Raw genomic sequence first — 18122 nt, 5'->3', positions numbered from 1 at the left:
ATAATTCTTTTCCAAAAAGTACAGCACCTTCCAGTTTCGTCAGAGATGCTGACATTTATTTACCACAGACATAGAATAGTTAATTAAATACCCCAATGTGGCAGGGTACTGCACCACATAAAATCACAGTTTTTCAGAACGCATACTGTTGCATTAAGGATAGTATTGCAGCCTGAACTTGGTATTTTCTTGTGTTTTATAGTTTAAAATCAAATCCTTCCAACTCTGTATTATTGCTATGTTTTAGTTTCCATAATTTTTTTGTGAAAGAAATATTTTTTGATAGAAGAGTTCAAAAGATAGAAAGGCAAGGGAATAAAAAATGCTTCTAACGTGATTCTGACGTGTTCCTAGATTCCATAACGTGTCAATATACTGTACATGTTAATGATGAATTTTATATATTATCCTTGATACTCATTTATAGCACAATCCAGAGCTGCTCAGAGAAGTTTTGAATGGTGATTAGCAATCATCCTTTCTGTATTCTGGATCTATATAAAACCAAGCTTAATTGTGCACTGACAGCATTAATACAATTTCTCATTATAAATAAGTGCTAAGTAGCTTCCTTTTGAATCTTAGTATTTCTGCCATTTAAAATCCTCTCTACAAATGCCTAAGCCACTTTGTCACAGTCCCTGAGTAGGCTGCCCCTGAGGCCCTTTTGCAGCCCGGAGTGCTCTCCTTTCAAGTAGAAGGCTTATGCCTCCACTTCTTTTTAGGGTGAAATCCAACCACGCTCCAACTGGGTCTCCAAGGTACACTCCTGCTTTCCAGCCATGTTATGTCACAGGCCCAGTAGGCTGGGAGCACATAACATATGTTTGCAGTGATACAGAAACAGCTTCTTCAAAACAAAGCATGATTTATTTTGTTAAAATAACACATAGACTAAGTGAAATTTATAAAATATTTTGGATTTTTTTTACATTTTCATATATATTGCTTTCAGTTACAACACAGAATACAAAATGTATTTTTTATGACAAATATTTGCACTAAAAATGAGAAAAGAAATTTTATTTTTCAATTCACGTCATACAAGTACAGTAGTGCAATCTTTGTCATGAAAGTGTAACTTACAAATGTAGATTTTTTTTGTTATATAACTGCACTCAAAAACACAACACTCTAAAACTTTAAAGCCTACAAGTCCACTCAGTCCTACTTCTTATTCAGCCAATCGCTAAGACAAACAAGTTTGTTTACATTTACAGGAGATAATGCTGCCCTCTTCATATTTACAATGTCACCAGAAAGTGAAACCATACATTTGCATGGCACTTTTGTAGCCTACATTACAAGTCATGTACATGTCAGATATACTAAACATTCGTATGCCCCCTCATGCTTCGGCCACCATTCCAGAGGAATGCTGATGACGCTCGTTACAAAAATAATCCATTAATTAAATTTGTGACTGAACTGCTTAGGGGAGAATTGTATATCCCCTGCTCTGTTTTACCTGCATTCTACCATATATTTCATGTTATAGCAGTCTCGGATGATGACCCAGCACATGTTCATTTTAAGAACACTTTCACTGCAGATTTGACAGAACGCAAAGAAGGTACCAATGTGAGATTTCTAAAGATAGCTACAGCACTCAACCCAAGGTTTAAGAATCTGAAGTGCCTTCCAAAATCTGAGAGAGACAAGGTGTGGACATGCTTTCGGAAGTCTTAAAAGAGTAACACTCCGGTGTGGAGACTCCAGACTCTGAACCACCAAAAAAGAAAACAATCTTCTATTTGAATCATAGACTAGAATAATAGAATATTAGGTTTGGAAGAGACCTCAGGAGGTCATCTAGTCCAATCCCCTGCTCAAAGCAGGACCAACACCAACTAAATCATCCCAGCCAAGGCTTTGTCATGCCGGGCCTTAAAAACCTCTAAGGATGGAGATTCCACCAGATGGTGGCATGTGACTCAGATAATGAAAATGAACATGCGTCAGTCCGCACTGCTTTGGGTTGTTGTTGAGCAGAACCCGTCATCAGCATGGATGCATGTCCCTGGAATGGTGGTTGAAGCATGAAGAGACATATGAATCTTTAGCGCATCTGGCACGTAAATATCTTGAGACGCCGGCTACAAGAGTGCCATGCGAACGCCTGTTCTCATTTTCAGGTGACATTGTAAACAAGAAGCAGGCAGCATTATCTCCTGCAAATGTAAACAAACTTGTTTGTCTGAGCAATTGGCTGAACAAGAAGTAGGACTGAGTGGACTTGCAGGCTCTAAAATTTTACCTTGTTTTATTTTTGAATGCATTTTTTGTACATAATTCTACATTTGCAAGTTCAACCTTCATGATAAAGAGATTGCACTACTATAGTACTTGTATTAGGTGAATTGAAAAATACTGTTTCTTTTGTTTTTTACAGTGCAAATACTTATAAAATAAATATAAATTGAGTACGGTACACTTTTATTCTGTGTTGTAATTGAAATCAATATATTTGAAAATGTAGAATACATCCAAAAATATTTAAATACATGGTATTTTTTGTTTAACAGTGCGTTTAATCGCACAATTTTTTTAATTGCTTGACAGTCCTAGTTATTTCTCTACAAACCTGTGTTTTATATTTCTAATTTATTTTGTCTTCAAATTTAGTTGGTCACTAACTAGACCTGCTATAATCAGAGGGATGGCTGTCACATCTTCCATGAGCAATGAGGAGATCTCCCATGAGCATATCACAATAGAAGCTGCAGACAGTGGCCGTGGAAGCTGGACTTCATGTTCAAGTAGTTCTCATGATAACTTTCAGAATATCCAAAACCAGAAAAGTTGGGATCTCTTGAATTCTTACCGCCACACTCATCTAGATGGACCCATTGCTGAAGTAGAACCCACAAACTGTTGCTCTGAAGAGACTCATTTGTATTCTGAAGCCTTTTCCAAAAATAACCGACAGTCAAAAGCCAGCACGGAACATGATCAATCTCGACAAAGCTGGGCCTCCTCAAGCTCCCTGTCAGACACGTATGAAACAAACTATGGGACAATTAAACGGAGAGGGCTTGAGCACTCCACAGCGGAGCAGACTGAGGTTTTGGACTCTAAGCCAGCCACTGATGCAAATTATAAAACTGTTACTTCAAGTACAGAAAAAGGCCTGATAGGTAAGCCAAGCCAAAAACCTATGGAAGCTTCCACATCTGTTTTGCATTTTAATATTAAGTTGTTAAGAAATTACATCAGCAGATCTGGGGGCTGGGTTGCATATTAAATCCAGTTTTACATGTGGTTTTAATCATAGTAGTACCCAGACAATGTGTTTTCAAACCAACTTTTTTTTTTTTTTTTTGAACTACAAAAATTAAAAGAATAAAGCAACATGCTTCCTTACAGCCTTATGGAAATGCAGGAGGCCCACGTTCAGGGAAGTGTCAGGCATTTCTGCATATGCTCTCAGTGTTCCTTTATTTCTTGAAACTCCTTTGGGATCACCTTTTTTTAACCCCCCTCTTTTGCTTCTATCCCACACAACGCTTATTGCTGCACATTTTCCTCTGGCAAGGAGGTCTGGACATGCCTCCCGTGGGCATGTCCTTCCAGCAACCAGTAAGGGAGGAGGTTGACTAGTGATGCAAAGAGACTGAGCACACTGTGTCCATAACACTCCTGTCACAGGGAGCCCAGATGCGAAGCGATTCCCTTCATAGCATCACGTTGCACTGCCTGCTGTTAGATTGCTTAGCCAACTGACGTTTGCATACTACTGGAGAAAAGCACACTTTCTCTTCACATAAAATATGCCTTCCAAAGGCATATTTTATTAATGTGCACATGCCCTTTCAGTGACTTAGTGAGTAGGGTTGCCAAACAACCAAGACTAAAGGAGTTGGTAGCAAACAAGATTAAACATCAAGTAAAACTTTCTAAAAAATTGCTGAAGTTAGGGAGTGAAACTGAAACCCAATTTAATTCCTGAGCAGTTTGCTGGAGGGACTTACTTTATCATCATAGGGTAATTGCCTGAGCAGACTTATCCTTAGGTCACATGTAGGGTGGAGGCCTTCTCTTTTTCTGGCTCTATGGAAAAAGTGAGCTTTTCTAAGAGAGTTTTCGCAACCCCCTCCAATTTACTTTGTATGCATTTCCTTCCAGCACATGCATACACACCCTGTCCTAGCCTAGTAACATATCCTAACTACTAGTTCACTCTTCATCAGCTCTGACATTCTGGCATGTGAGTCACTCAATGCAGTCTTGTTTATCTCTTACTAGGGTGACCAGACAGCAAATGTGAAAAATCGGGACGGGGGTGGGGGGTAATAGGAATCTATATAAGAAAAAGACCCAAAAATCGGGACTGTCCCTATAAAATCGGGACATCTGGTCACCCTATCTCTTACTCCTTTCTCTCTTGTTTCCAATTCTGTTTATGTCCCACATCGCACACTTTTCTTTGCATGCAGCCATGTTGCTGAACTGTATGTATTCTTTGTTAAGAAGCATTCAGCAACATAGTTCAACAGAACACGCACTGCATCCTATTCAGTGAAGAGGAAAAATAGGTGGATGTGGATCTTGGGTCACAAGTAGATGTTGAATTTTGCAAACCCTTCATCCACACTTCATTATATACATCACATCCAAGATATTCTAGTTTTAGTTCACCATTTGTTTAGTCTGTTCTGGGGTGGGAAGATGGTTTCAGAGATGACACTTTTGAAAGAAGAGAAGATCTCAGTGGGAACAAGACAGAATAAGGGAGTCTCTTAAGGCAAAGGATCGATTCAGTAGAACTCGCACTTAATTTCTCATGAAAAGCTATTAAACAATCAGTCTGAACACACTTTTCACACAAGGAACTCATGCGCTTTTAAAATGCTCATTAATCGGATTGTTTTATATGCAGAATGGGAGTGGGGGTATTGAACCTTTTCTTACGTGGGATCTTAGTGTCCCAGTTTCTAAGTGATTTATATTGTGAGAAGTTACAAGAATAATGGAGATGTAATGGTATGGATGCTAGTATTGGTGCTACATCCAACTCTACCAGTGGATGGCACTCTCTCGCAGTCAATATTAGTAGATAGAGGCACCTTTGGGAATATAATAAGAAAATTAAAGTAACAGTAATAATATTTTGCATTCAAATGTTTCTTCTTCAGAGCGCTTTACAAATACCTGAGTAAAACATGCCAGATTATCCGATAGTTTGTACTTTTTCCCCCTTAAATGAGGGGGATGTTAACACCTTTCACTTGCTGTAGGGATATTCACTTTCCTTTTTATCTGTTTAATAGCCACCATTCACGTAAGTGAGGATGGCTGGTTGGGACTTCCTGTTGGTGGCATTTCTCTTGAGGTGCTTGAAGACCATTTGCTGCAGGAGATGTTTGCTGCATCTAAGACATCCTCTTTCCTCTTGAAATTCATGAATTGGTCCCTGATTCCCACACATGGCTGTGCGAATAGCACTTTCACTGATCTTTTTCAAGTAAAATTTTAAGACATGTTTGATACTGTTTTCTTGAAAGATAAGAGCCATTTTATTTATAACCCTTGAGTTAGTCGACATACTTCACAAAAACTAGGGGTCACCCAATGAAATTAATAGGCAGCAGGTTTAAAACAAACAAAAAGAATTACTGTACTTCTTCACAGAATGCACAGTCAGCCTGTGGAACTTGTTTCCATGGGATGTTTGTGAAGCCAAAAATATTATGTACAATCTGTCTCTTAATGAGAGCTTCATACAGAGCTTTTGATTTCTTCCTGCAGCATAGATAAGCGTAGAATATGTACTAGTATCATACTGCATATCAGCAAGTGTAGTAGAATCTTGTTACAATAAAGTCAGTTGTTTAAAGAACTTCTCTTTTGGTTCATGAACAGGGCTGGAAGTCAAGAGGTCTGGTTCCTATGCCTGACTCCACCACAAACTAATTGTGACCCTGGGCAAGTCAGTTAACCTCTCTTGTATTTCAGTTTCCAAACCTGAAGAATGGAGGTGAAGAATATTTACCTCCCAGGATTACTGCAAGGATAATTACTTTAATATTTGTAGAGCGCTGTGAAATCCTGTGATGGATGTTGCTATAGAAGTGCAGAGTATTATAACTACTGTAATTGTAATCAGAGTATTTCAATGCATTTGAATAACGTGAGACCATAGTTCAATTGAACTTCAATTGACTTTTCACCATATGAGTTCAGTCATTTTGCTATTACTGACTTTTCAAAATAAGTATAAAGTGTAAGTTAAAAGCATAAAAATCTGCTGCTGCTGTTATAACCAGTGTTTCTGCATTTGCCTTTTGTTACCAGTTTCTGTTTTGTCATTGTAACACTTCAGTTTTTTTTTAATGTTTTGTTTCCTTTGTTTTCTTCATTAACATTTCCATTGCTTATTTCTTGTACCAGTGTACTGTGTCACCTCACCTAAGAAGGACGATAGGTATAGGGAGCCTCCGCCCACCCCTCCAGGATATATGGGGATTTCTTTAGCGGACATAAAGGAAGGATCACCCCATCACCCACACTTAAAGCCTCCAGACTATAGTGTGGCAGTGCTGAGGTCAAAGATGCAACATAGTGACCTCTCTAGACTTTCATCAGCTTCTCTCAGTAGTGAACCAGTGGCCTGTATTTCATCGAAGATGCCTCAATGGCATAAACGGCAACCGTCCCATCCTAAACTAGCAGATATGACTGACGCAGATAGTGAAGAGGATGGTATGTGAACTAACTTGATAGATGTTAAATGAACTGCTATGTAAATCAAGTCTCAGTACTGTGCTAAGTGTTACCTCAGAATGATGTTCTTGAGTTGTTCTCAGTAATTCTTCGAGATTGAAACTGTTTTTAAAGAAAATGTATATGTTCAAATTAAGTGTGCCTTTGTGTTTTAAAAAGCACATGTCACTAAATGGGTTCTTTATCAAAATGTGTGAGATTTACAATAGTGTAATTAAGATACTCATGATCAGCGGTTCTCAAACTGTGGGTCGGGACCCCAAAGTTGGTCATGACCCTGTTCTAATGGAGTTGCCAGGGCTGGCGTTAGACTTGTGGGGCCGGGGCTGAAGCCAAAGCCCAAGGACTTCAGCCCTGGGCAATGGGGCTCAGGTTACAGGCCCTCCACTTGGGGCTGAAGCCCTTGGGCTTCAGCTTTGGCCTCCCCACCCAGGGTGGTGGGGCTCAGGTGGGTTCAGGCTTTGGTTCCCCCTCCTGGGGTCACGTAGTAATTTTTGTTGTCAGAAGGAGGTCGCGGAGCAATGAAGTTTGAGAACCCCTGGGCTAGATTCTATATCTTCCCCTTCAATTCTATATCTTTCATTTGATCAATTCTGATGCCTTAAAAGGACACTGTCAGGTTAAAAATTATATTTAAAAAAATACTATCTTGGGTTATTAATTCTTGCAGAATATTTGAAATCCTAATTATGATTCACTGCTTTGCATTTCTCTCAATCTGGACAGTGGAAACAAGGTTGTTCCACTTTTGGTTTTTCTTCCATTTCTGGTTGGTTTACATTGCAGTTGTCTTGTGAAAATGTTGCAAGAGAATGTTTTAAAGCATTTTTGGAACAAAATAAATTAATGGAAACTTTTTTGTTGCTCTTAGGTTTTGTAAAAGTTTGTTTGGGCCAAACTTGAGTTGACAGTGCCTTCTTAAACTAAATTCTTCTACATCCTTGTTTGAAGTGACTGTCAATACTGCCATAAACAATCCTTGCTGCTTTCAACAATATACACTGCTACCTCAATATAATGCGACCTGATATAACACAAATTCGGATATAACACGGTAAAGCAGTGCTCCGGGGAGGGGGAGAAGGGAGGGCTGCACAGTCCGGTGGATCAAAGCAAGTTCAATATAACGCGGTTTCACCTATAACGCGGTAAGATTCTTTGGCTCCCAAGGACAGCGTTATATCGAGGTAGAGGTATATATGTAAAGTATTATGCTTCAGAAAGCTGTTCCTGTATTTGTAAAAGATCACTCCATACTAATGAATCGGTGCTATTCTTTCAATCTCCCAATGTGTTATGCATTAGTATTACCAATCCTTTCCCCCGCTGTCAATGAACTGAAGCTTTTGAATTAGAATATAGTACTGACTTGCTTGAATTTCCATCTGGCTTAAAAACAACATGCATTTAGAGTCAAAGCCTTTGTGATATAAGGCAATCCTATTTTTGCATTGCATGATATTAGATCATTCTGTGGTGTATATTACTCTTGTATACCATGATGCCAACTCATGAGCTATGAGATAAAAAGATAATGATTTTTTTATCCAAGCAACATTTTCTTCCAAATTTTTGCAATGAAACTTATTGTACAGTTCTAGATATTTTTCCTTTTTAGTGGATAACTTTTATCATTTTAGAAAATTGCTTGCTCCTCCCCCGTCCCATTCTGTATGGTTTGGAGTCACTGAAATGCATTTTCCAGTGCATTCAAAGTAATATTTTGGGAATACGCAATTTCATCTTTTTCCATGTATCTTCATCAAATGGCTAAGAAACGTGTAGGATGGTAGAGGAATTTTTTGAATAAGGATATTTATTTCATTCTGGTCATTAGATTCTGAAAGCATTGCATGGCAGTACAATCTCCAGTAAATGGTGGGGCTTGGTCAACATATTGAATAATGTACTGTATGTTCATGGCAGATGTCTGATGTAACAATTTACAATGTGTTTTTCTTGTTTTACAGAAGATGAACAAGTATCAGCAGTCTAACCATTGGGCTATCTATGAAAACCACTTCAAATCACAGGGGACATGGGAATATGAACTATATGATTGTTAGCTAATGCTGACAACTTGCTGCTACTAACCTCAAAAGTTGTATTTGCCTCAGTCGTGGACAATGTGAACCTGGCTGGATCATAAATCTCTCTAACTTACTTCACTTTACCACAGTCAGCTACCACAGCCTAAGAAAACTATTTATGCCTGTGATATAAATACCAGTTTCCAAGGAGTACAGACTACCTGAGGACTGAAATCAGTATGATGGGAAGGACCAATCTTAGTACATTGGGACCACCAATTGTCAAGAACCACTTGAAACTTGGAAGCATTCTTCTGTATAATACCTTATAATCCTTTGGTAGATTTCTGTGATGTATATTTTCCACATGACCATTATAATTCTAAAATTAAGAATGTTATTTTACATACTTAAGCAAAATTGGGGACACTGCGGCAGTATCTGAAAAAGTAATTTATTTATTTGGAGTTTATGGAGGGTTTTCTTTTATTTGTAGTGGGAGTGCTCTGGTTGGCTAGTGTGAACACTGACAAAGAAAATGGGTACTAACTTAGATACATGTCAATATTCTTTGTGCTATTGAAACAAACATTGGTAATGGGCCTACTAACTCATTTAGAAATACCCGGATTTTGGGTGTGTACTTAATGTAAATGGAATCAAGGATTTGGAAGTTTAATGTGCATACAGCAATGAAACACTGCCATCTCTTGGTCCTGCTCTAGAAAACCCTAAAAAATATCTGTGGAAGTCTTTAACTATCAGCCTGCTGGGAAAATAACTGGAGTTCTTCTCCTGCATTCCCCCAAATTAAAGGTTTGAAACATGGAGGGTGTAGTTCCTGTGAAATTATTTGGTATGTTCAAAACTTTCCAAGTAGGACGGTAAACAAATGTTGCACTGCATAGTGCAGCATGTAAATCCATTGTTAGCAATAGAAAGGAAAATTAGTGCTCTGTGGGTTCTGTGATCATCCTATATTTTTTTTCTACTTGTACCAAAATTCAAATATTTTAGGTACTGGAATTATTTAAAAGGAAAATTGTTACCACTGCCATTATGGAGTAAGTAGAAAGTTTATTAATATAGCATTTTAACCATAGGCCATTGCACATAATACAATAAATCAATACAAATTTAATATCAACACAAGCCATTATGGAATAATATTTGTGAAAGTGAACATTTGAGATATAGTACAATATAGTGTATAACTGATTCTGAAAACCTACCACATTCATCCAATGAATTAGATTAGAATGTTTCAAGTTTTAGAGTGAAATGCTGGCCCAGTTGTAATCAGTGGGGTTTTTACTTGGATGGAGCCAGGATTCATGTTCTTTTTGTACAATTAGGGTAAGCTAAGTTGCTTGCTTTAACTTTACTTAGCCAACCAGAGCACATGGGGTAAAACTGGAAATACCTGCATTTTCTTTCTTGTTCTAGCACAGGATAACCCAATCAAATAATATAATTGGAGATGAATGTGTGGATCTGTGTTTTAACACTTTACTTGTAAATCTTAATGAGGATGTTTACAGATTAGATAGATGTTTGTCATTTTACAGGTGCCTCAAAGAACGTATATATTACGTTATGAAGAGTTTTAAATTTTCTTTTTTTGTTTTTCCTGGTGTAGGGCAAATGCAGCATTTTCTAAAAATGACACAAGTACCAAAAACAGCCCAAAGCATTTGATGTGCATCACCCATATCTACTTGGGGCTGATGTTGACAAACATGAGAATGTATTCGATCAAACTTTTGCTTGTGTTCATGTGTGTGCCAGATTTAATATTATTCTGTGGCTGGAATGTACCCTGTATTGGTCCTTGTATCCTGAAGTCCTAAATCAGTCGAGAGCAGTAATGTGAAGAGAGGCTGCCCAATTCATAATTAGTTGATTGACTATATCTTAGATTTTTTGGTATGAACATCTGAGTAAATAGCTGAAAAATCATATTGAAAAGCAGATTAGCTATTTCTTAAAGGATACTTTCTTCTTCGTCAAGGCCTTAATGTTTACAATGAACTTGTGTAGGCCTTAATGAATCAAGATTAATATAAGTGTCAAAATGGTCTAGGGCAAAATGCTTACTTTCAGCATATATAATGTTAACTTCTTAATCCTTAAAATGATGTCTTGCAGGATATAAATTGCAAATTCTAGTAATCCCACAGTAAACTGTAATTGTTTGTTAGCTTTTAAGCGGCATGCACAATAGGCTTACTGTTTAATCAGAAAATCATGTGTTTTGTGCCAGATAAATTAAGTCCTAAGGTTTCAGTGACCTCAGATATTGATTTGTAGTTTATTTCAGCCTGTTGAACAAACGTAAAGGATTAAGTCTTTGTTCTTGAGGTGACCTCCTTCCTATCTAAGGGCCTAATACTGCTTCCACTGATGTCAGTGGGAAAACTCCCAGTGACTCCCATGGGAGCTGGATTGGGGCCCTCATCTGGTCCATTAAGCTAGCCATCTGATATTGATTACCCATTTAAACTTGGTGTTTGCACATCAACAGCATCAATCTGTTCAGCAGTACTTTTCAGGACATTGTTTTTAAAGTGAATAAAAGTCTTGCTAATCATATTTTCCTAATAGACAGTACAACTAGTGTAAATAAATCATGCATAAACTATTGATAAATGAGCTACTTTTTCTGCTTCTTCTGATTTGGACAGTGTGGCTTGGCTCTGCTTGTCCTTGCTGTGACTTCGTTTGTTTTTTAATTCAACTGATCACATTGATCGGGGACAATAGCCAAATGTAGTGTGTCTTGTATGGATTTGAAGAGACATTATCCCTTTTTTCAGCTTTGAAAATCGTGAATTAAGACTGCTTAATTTGGGTTTTACGTTGTTTCATGTAAGTGGTTTCTCATGGAACCAAAAAATGTGAGATGACTTACCTGTACAGCACTCTGTCCCTTTTGATTTCTTTCTCTTACACAGACCTAACTTCTGCTGAGCAATTCATGTCCCGACTAATATTCTTCCTCCATTTACATTTTGTTTCTTGCTCTTTCGCTAATTGTTTGCTCATAAGTGATGAGTGAAGGATTTGATTTGATTAAAACCAATTTGATTTTTTTGCCTGCATTGTGATATTTCATTGTGCTATTAAAAGCTCAACCTTCCAAATCATTCGGAAAGAACCTTCCAACCAATCATAGAACCTTTCACTTAACTGGCCTCCACATAATGAAATTAGACAACTGAGCTTCTGTTATATGAGTTTGCCTATCCCATAAATACAATTCAGTAAACTAAAGGGGAATTCCTTCAAATATTTGTGATATGCTTCCTTTAAGTGTCAACAATAAGAGGAGTTGAATGATCAGCAGTCATTACCAGAGTGGGAATATGAGGCCTTTTCTTACTCCTAATCCAAACTCACTGAGTAGTCATTGGGGCCAGTGAGGCTTCTTATGTGGGAGATGATTGCAGGGTGAGATTCATAGCTTCCTTCTAATTCTTACAGGTCGTGATTGTGCAATGTGCCTAGTGTCATCCTTGCCCATTGAAGTCAATGGGAGATGGAGGTTGGCCAGCACTTCCAAGGATTGAGCCTATAGGAAACAACCTTTGCAGAAAGACTCTGCTTTCTATCAATAATTTTCTTGCAAAAGATAAATCTGAAAAGTCTTTCTTCATTCTTTCTCTCTCAGATCACGTGGTTGCAGACAACAATGCAAATCTATGTCATGTTAAGCTTTTATATAAATATTAGAATTAGTTTTTTAAAAAAGATATACAGTACTTACGACTGCCTTCAGAAAAACAGATTGGAAAAAAGGGATACTCTCTCTTTAGAAAAGCTTTATACATTATATTTAAAAAAGGGGAGAAAAACCCATCTTGAATTCCCAATTCAGCTTTAGCTTATGTTGTGCTTTTTTGTTTTATCTTTATTTTTATATACCTGGAATGCAGTTTAGCTTGGTATTAATAAAATTCTAAATATATGAGCATATTGGCAAAAACTGCACAGATGTAATGATATTCCAATAGCAATTGTACTGCACAAGTCAGTGATTGTAAAGTATTCCGTAACAAGCAATGTGTCTCCTATTTTTTGATACCTCTTACACTTATGTCTTTTAGAAAGACAGTGCCTCTGTATGCTTTTTGTATTTTTACTGAGTGATTGTAAATATTTGTTATATTTTTGGTTAAGAGAATGTTTAAAAGTACTGTTTATTATCCAATCTACTAATATGTTGGAATCAATAAACAATCTACATACATTCATTGTTTTTAAGCTGACCTTCTTTGATCATAAAAGTGTGTAACCGAGCAGAGGATTCCACTGAGACCGAGTTCAGTCCTAGGGATATGCAAAGTGTGCAGTCAGAAGTGGCATTTTGTTGTCTGTGGCACCACCTTCAGCCCTGGTGAGGAACAGCAATTAAGTGAGTGTTTCTGTTTTAAATAGGAATAAAAATAGGACAGAGCAATGGGAGCCTGGTCGGGGAGGGAGGGATTGAGGAATTTGGCACCTTCAGTGTTGGTCAGATTTTCTTGACAAAATGCTTAACCTTGGGTATGCAGGCAGAGAGACTGAGACTGAAACACAGAGCTCCTTGCTGTTCTGCTGCATGACTTCTCCCCTCTTCCACAAATGGGCAGGCATCTTCCCTGTGGCATTGGGAGGTGGTAAAATGTTGCTGCTGGGGGCTGTAGGACAAGGGCCTGCAGCTCACATCAGGCCACTAGAAGTTTTGCCTCCAGCTATGACACAAGTTAACTTAGGTTCAGTTTTTCCCACTAAGGGCTTGTCTATACTTACGGCTAAATGGGCACTGCTGCAACTGATACAGCGGGGTCGATTTAGCAGGTCTGGTGAAGACCCGCTAAGTCGATGGGAGAGTGCTCTCCCGTCGATGTCTGTACTCCAGCTCCCCGAGAGGCGGAAAATAAGTTGGCAGGAGAGCGTCTCCCGTCAACACAGTGCGGTTGTGTAACTGAGGTAATATAATTTAGGTCGACTTACAGCTTTAGTGTAAACCAGCCCTAAGTTTGTTTTCCCCTTTGAATTTGCATTTTTTTTTCCACAGTAGTGACCTCCTTCCAGCCTCCCGTCTCCCTCTCCTCAGTGGAGCTCCCGTCTCCCCCTACTCAGTGGAAGCCCTGAGGCACTAATCCTCTGGATTCTCTGGTACAGCATCTCACTACCAGGTGCCCCACCCTCACAACCACGGAGGTGGTTCAGGACGTGCTATACTTGTACAGCAACTTTCAGGAGCAGCTATGGGCGAGCTGTGGCCTGTCGGCTTCCAACCAATCCTCATTCGCCCAGGGCATATGGTTTTGTGGTCAGACAAGCATGTTGGGGCCTATTTCCCCTATAAAGCTGCTATGGGAAAGTGTAACCAGGAGCACTAGTTTTGCAAATGAGGGACCCCACACAGTCTGCTCAGGGGTAAGTCTTACCTGTTCCCCAGGCACCATGTCCCAAAAGAAGCAAGTGCCCTCTTAAGGAACTAATTTACAACTTCAATGAGTAAGTCACATAAAACGGGATCTCAGCCTTTCTCCTGTGTGGTAACTTCTAGCTTTGCTCTGCTTCAGACTCCTTTCCCCTCGGCCTGCAGATAAATGCTCCTGGCTTTGGCTTACTGCTTCTGTGAAGCCTTGTCTCAGTATCAGAGCAGGGACTGCCCCCAGACTCTCACTCTGCCAGGGAAAGGACTCTGTCTCTCCCAAGCAGGAAGGGATCTCCCCACCTCCCATGCCACAGACTAATCTCCACACTCAAGGGAGCATTCCAGGCAGGCTGTGCCCACAACAGAAGTCCATAAGGACTCCAAAAAAAACAGGAGTACTTGTGGCACCTTAGAGACTAACAAATTTATTAGAGCATAAGCTTTCGTGGACTACAGCCCACTTCTTCGGATGAAGTGGGCTGTAGTCCACGAAAGCTTATGCTCTAATAAATTTGTTAGTCTCTAAGGTGCCACAAGTACTCCTGTTCTTCTTTTTGCGGATACAGACTAACACGGCTGCTACTCTGAAACCTGTCATAAGGACTCCATATCCCATGTACCTGCTCTAGCATGGGATTACAGCAGGGCAAGTGAGAAATGCCCTCCTATGTACAAAACACCCTCTGTTTTACTTAAGGCCAAGTGGAAGTACTGAAATGGGCACCAGACAGGTTGGAAAAGCAAACAGGCTTCCTTCCAGACTCCCAGGGCCTCCTACTGTGCACTTCCCAGGTATTTGCCCCTCTTCAGTTGAATAGCCCCAGACTAGGACAAATCGTGTTTTACCTGCCTTCTGTAATAAACCACTGGTGGCAGCACTGCATTTAAAGAATAGTGGTTCAAGTCTCCCCGCGCCCACCTGCCACTCCCCATGTGTACTTCCCTTTGGAACAGGAGGGCAGTGGCTCATAAGCTCAATATCTCAGGAGGGCAAGAGGTTCCTTCACTGCATGTTGTAATAATATAACCAATAAGACAAAACCCTTAACCAGTCAAAACAGAGGTCTCAAAAGTACAGGAAAATATCTTCCCTCCTAGATCCTAATTCCTACAGCCACAGTCTCCTGTTCACGATTCTGGTCAGCCAGGTTCTTTCCTCAAGATGGACGCTTTATTTGCCCTTCCTATTCTTCTTGTTGAGCTTGAAACACCCAGCGGCCCTTTCCTTGTTTTGAGATTGCACAGAAGGGCAAGTGGATTATGTGGGTGGTTTTGCGCTCTCTGAGGCGAGAGTAAGTTGTGTCAGACTAGCTGCCAGTGCTGCAGAGCCACATCTTTTTACACAGCGGATGCAGTGTTGGATATTATTTATCATCTGTAATTATTACAGCAGATAATACCTAAAAGTCCAAGTCATGGACCAGAATTCCATTGAGCAAGGTACAGGACAAAAAGACAGACCCTGACCCAAGGCTAGATGTACCCAATCAGTGTCTGCACCATGGCTGAACATTCCCTGGGCCCTCTCTTTCCATACAAGGGAAGCACTCACACTGACTCACCATCCACCCGTGAGGTCTCTCCTGGGGTTGAGAAGGAGCAGGCAGAGTCTAAACTTTTCTGTGTCGATTCTTGCTCTGCACTCATCACCATAATATCTGAGCGCCTTCCAGTAGCGCATTAAGCGAAGCGACTAGCATCTGTCACGTGTTTTCTCAGTCCAATGCAGGGAAAGAAGTGGAGCTCTTTCCCTTCCCTACAGTGAATGTGTTCTGTCATGAACCCTTTTTGCTTTTCAGACAGGAAGGAGATCCCGCTCCCCTTCTTCCTGTACTATTCAAGGTGACTCAGGAGAGGGCAGGAAAATCCTCAACAACCCAGGAGGGTCCCCACAAACAGGATTTTTTGAGAAGTCCCCCTCCCACCTCAGGAATTATCAAGACCACATAAAACACAAAAGGCCCAGACTCTGTTAGGTACAAGTGCCCATCCCTTGCCTTGTTCCTGGAGAAGAATAGTTTTAAATATAATAAATTAATGCATCCACCACTTTCCTTGGGAAACTATTGTACAGGTCAATAGGACTCATTATAAAGGAGGCTCCTTTTCTCTTGATATTCAAGGTAAATTTCCCTTAATTGCATCCAGTTGTTTCTAATTATACCCCCTTTGTATGCTAAATAAATCCCTCCTGTTTCAGGTTGCTTATCCTGTTACAACCCTTCTTTTGTCCCCTTGATGTGTAAGTGATACCAATTTACACTCATTTAAGCAACATATAACATACAAAACAGTTATGTCGCCTCTTCATTTTCCCCCTTTCATTTAGTTATTTATGGATCATCTGAAGGGTAAATTCATACTGAACCTTAAGAAGAAGTAAATAATTTTCTAGACTTGAGGTTGTAACCACAGGAACATAGGAATTGCCAGACAGGATCAGACCCAAGGTCTATCTGGTCCAGCATCCCAACTCTGACAGTGACCAACACCTTCTGTCAGACAGGATACTTCAGGGGAAGGTATGAGAACCCCCACAATCAGCAAATCTGGATAATCTTCCCCTCCCCCCAACTCCACAGGTCTCATTCTGGTCTCTGATAGAGATTGCTGAGAGTTGAAGCTCTGAAGCATGAGGTCCATGAGACGAGACCAGCAGCATTTGCTATCATATGCAGAAAACATTTCCATTGACAGAAGTTTTCACTCAGCCTGTAGAGCACAGGAAAAGACTGAGCCAGCCAGTTAAACACAGAAAAATTATGCAACAAGTGGCTACAGCTCTTCTGAACTCTTTCTGTTAATTATAGAAGACTAAGAATGCTTTAAAATTGGAAAGTAAAATGCGTCTGTTTTCTATTTCCCAAGGGTAGCTGTTTTCTTCTTTGACAGATTACTTCATAGCATGTGCTTCCCCTTTGATCTCTGGCATCCCAGCATGGCAGACTTCCTGTATCTTGATCATATTGGGTGTGTGGCTGATCTCAGAGACACCCTACTATTTCAAATGGCGGAATAAAACCTGTTACAGCCATGTCTAGGGAACAAATGCAAACCTCTTAACCCTAAAAGAAAAGAAAAATGCCAGGGACCGGTCTAGCAGTAAATGGAGATTCGTGCCCATCACTCATATCTAGTCGTAGGATTTAGAAGCCAGAGGGTGGGGTTCTCAAAAGGGCTCAATGTTGGCTTTAGGTCTATTCCCATTTAAGTCAATGGTGAAAAACTCCCACTGGTGTCACTTGGAGCAGAGTTAAGCCACTGTTGAGCTTAACTGCTTTCACCATTGAAAATCCCATGTAAAAGGGCTCATAACTCTATCGGGAATATTGTTGCTGTAGAGGATCACTGAGGGGCATTTGTTTGAAATTTGGCACAGGATACATTGGTATTTAAAGAACTGCTGAGCAATCAGACGCAAGCTTTTAATCGGTTTGTCAAGCGCTGGCATCTCTTATTTCGGTGTCAGAGAAACAAAGCAAAGGAAATTGAGACAGACACTCGCCCCCCCCACACACACACATTTAAAGTATTATATTTACGACTTATTTTTTAAGCCCTTTGGTTCTTTTGCCTGCACTTCTGAGCTCCTTCAGAAGAGAGCTCAGATCTGCATTCAGATCTATATCCTTTGTAAATCCAGAAAGAGACAATATCTGTTGGTCTATTTGTAATGTGTCAGACAACATCGTCCTGCTGTGCAGTAGTTTGATCATTGAGCATTAAAAAGGAACCACAACGCAAAAGCTGAGGAGTGTGAATTAAATGCAAGGGTGGTGGGTGGAAAAATTGCCACCAGAGGGTAGCATTGCATATCATTTTAGCTGGTTGCTTTTGAAACTCATCCTTTTGGGAATCCAGGCTTGAGTGCAATTAAGTAGGGCAGCCGCTGTCAGGCAGGTTTAGATGTGCAAATATTCAGCGCACCAGTAAGGAAAAGG

At 39.8% G+C, this 18122-nt stretch overlaps 1 protein-coding gene across 7 annotated transcripts in view; it reads left to right on the top strand.

The window, feature by feature from the left end:
- The window catches only part of RAPGEF6 (Rap guanine nucleotide exchange factor 6), a 225085-nt gene extending 213119 nt beyond the window's left edge, over nt 1-11966 (top strand). For 5 of the 7 annotated variants that reach the window (XM_054038150.1, XM_054038149.1, XM_054038152.1 and 2 more), the window contains 3 exons: nt 2626-3137; nt 6391-6702; nt 8694-11966. In XM_054038150.1, coding sequence (XP_053894125.1) covers nt 2626-3137; nt 6391-6702; nt 8694-8719 — 850 coding nt within the window. In that variant the 3' untranslated portion in view covers nt 8720-11966. The remainder of the gene's footprint in view (nt 1-2625; nt 3138-6390; nt 6703-8693) is intronic. The other 2 variants (XM_054038154.1, XM_054038155.1) reach the window with 1 other exon arrangement.
- The last annotated feature ends 6156 nt before the right edge of the window (nt 11967-18122 follow it).

This window comes from Malaclemys terrapin, chromosome 8, assembly GCF_027887155.1.
Source record: "Malaclemys terrapin pileata isolate rMalTer1 chromosome 8, rMalTer1.hap1, whole genome shotgun sequence".
NCBI classification, from domain to species: Eukaryota; Metazoa; Chordata; order Testudines; family Emydidae; genus Malaclemys; species Malaclemys terrapin.
Note: the sequence above shows the minus strand (reverse complement) of the source record. Positions and strands in the feature narration are given on the sequence as shown.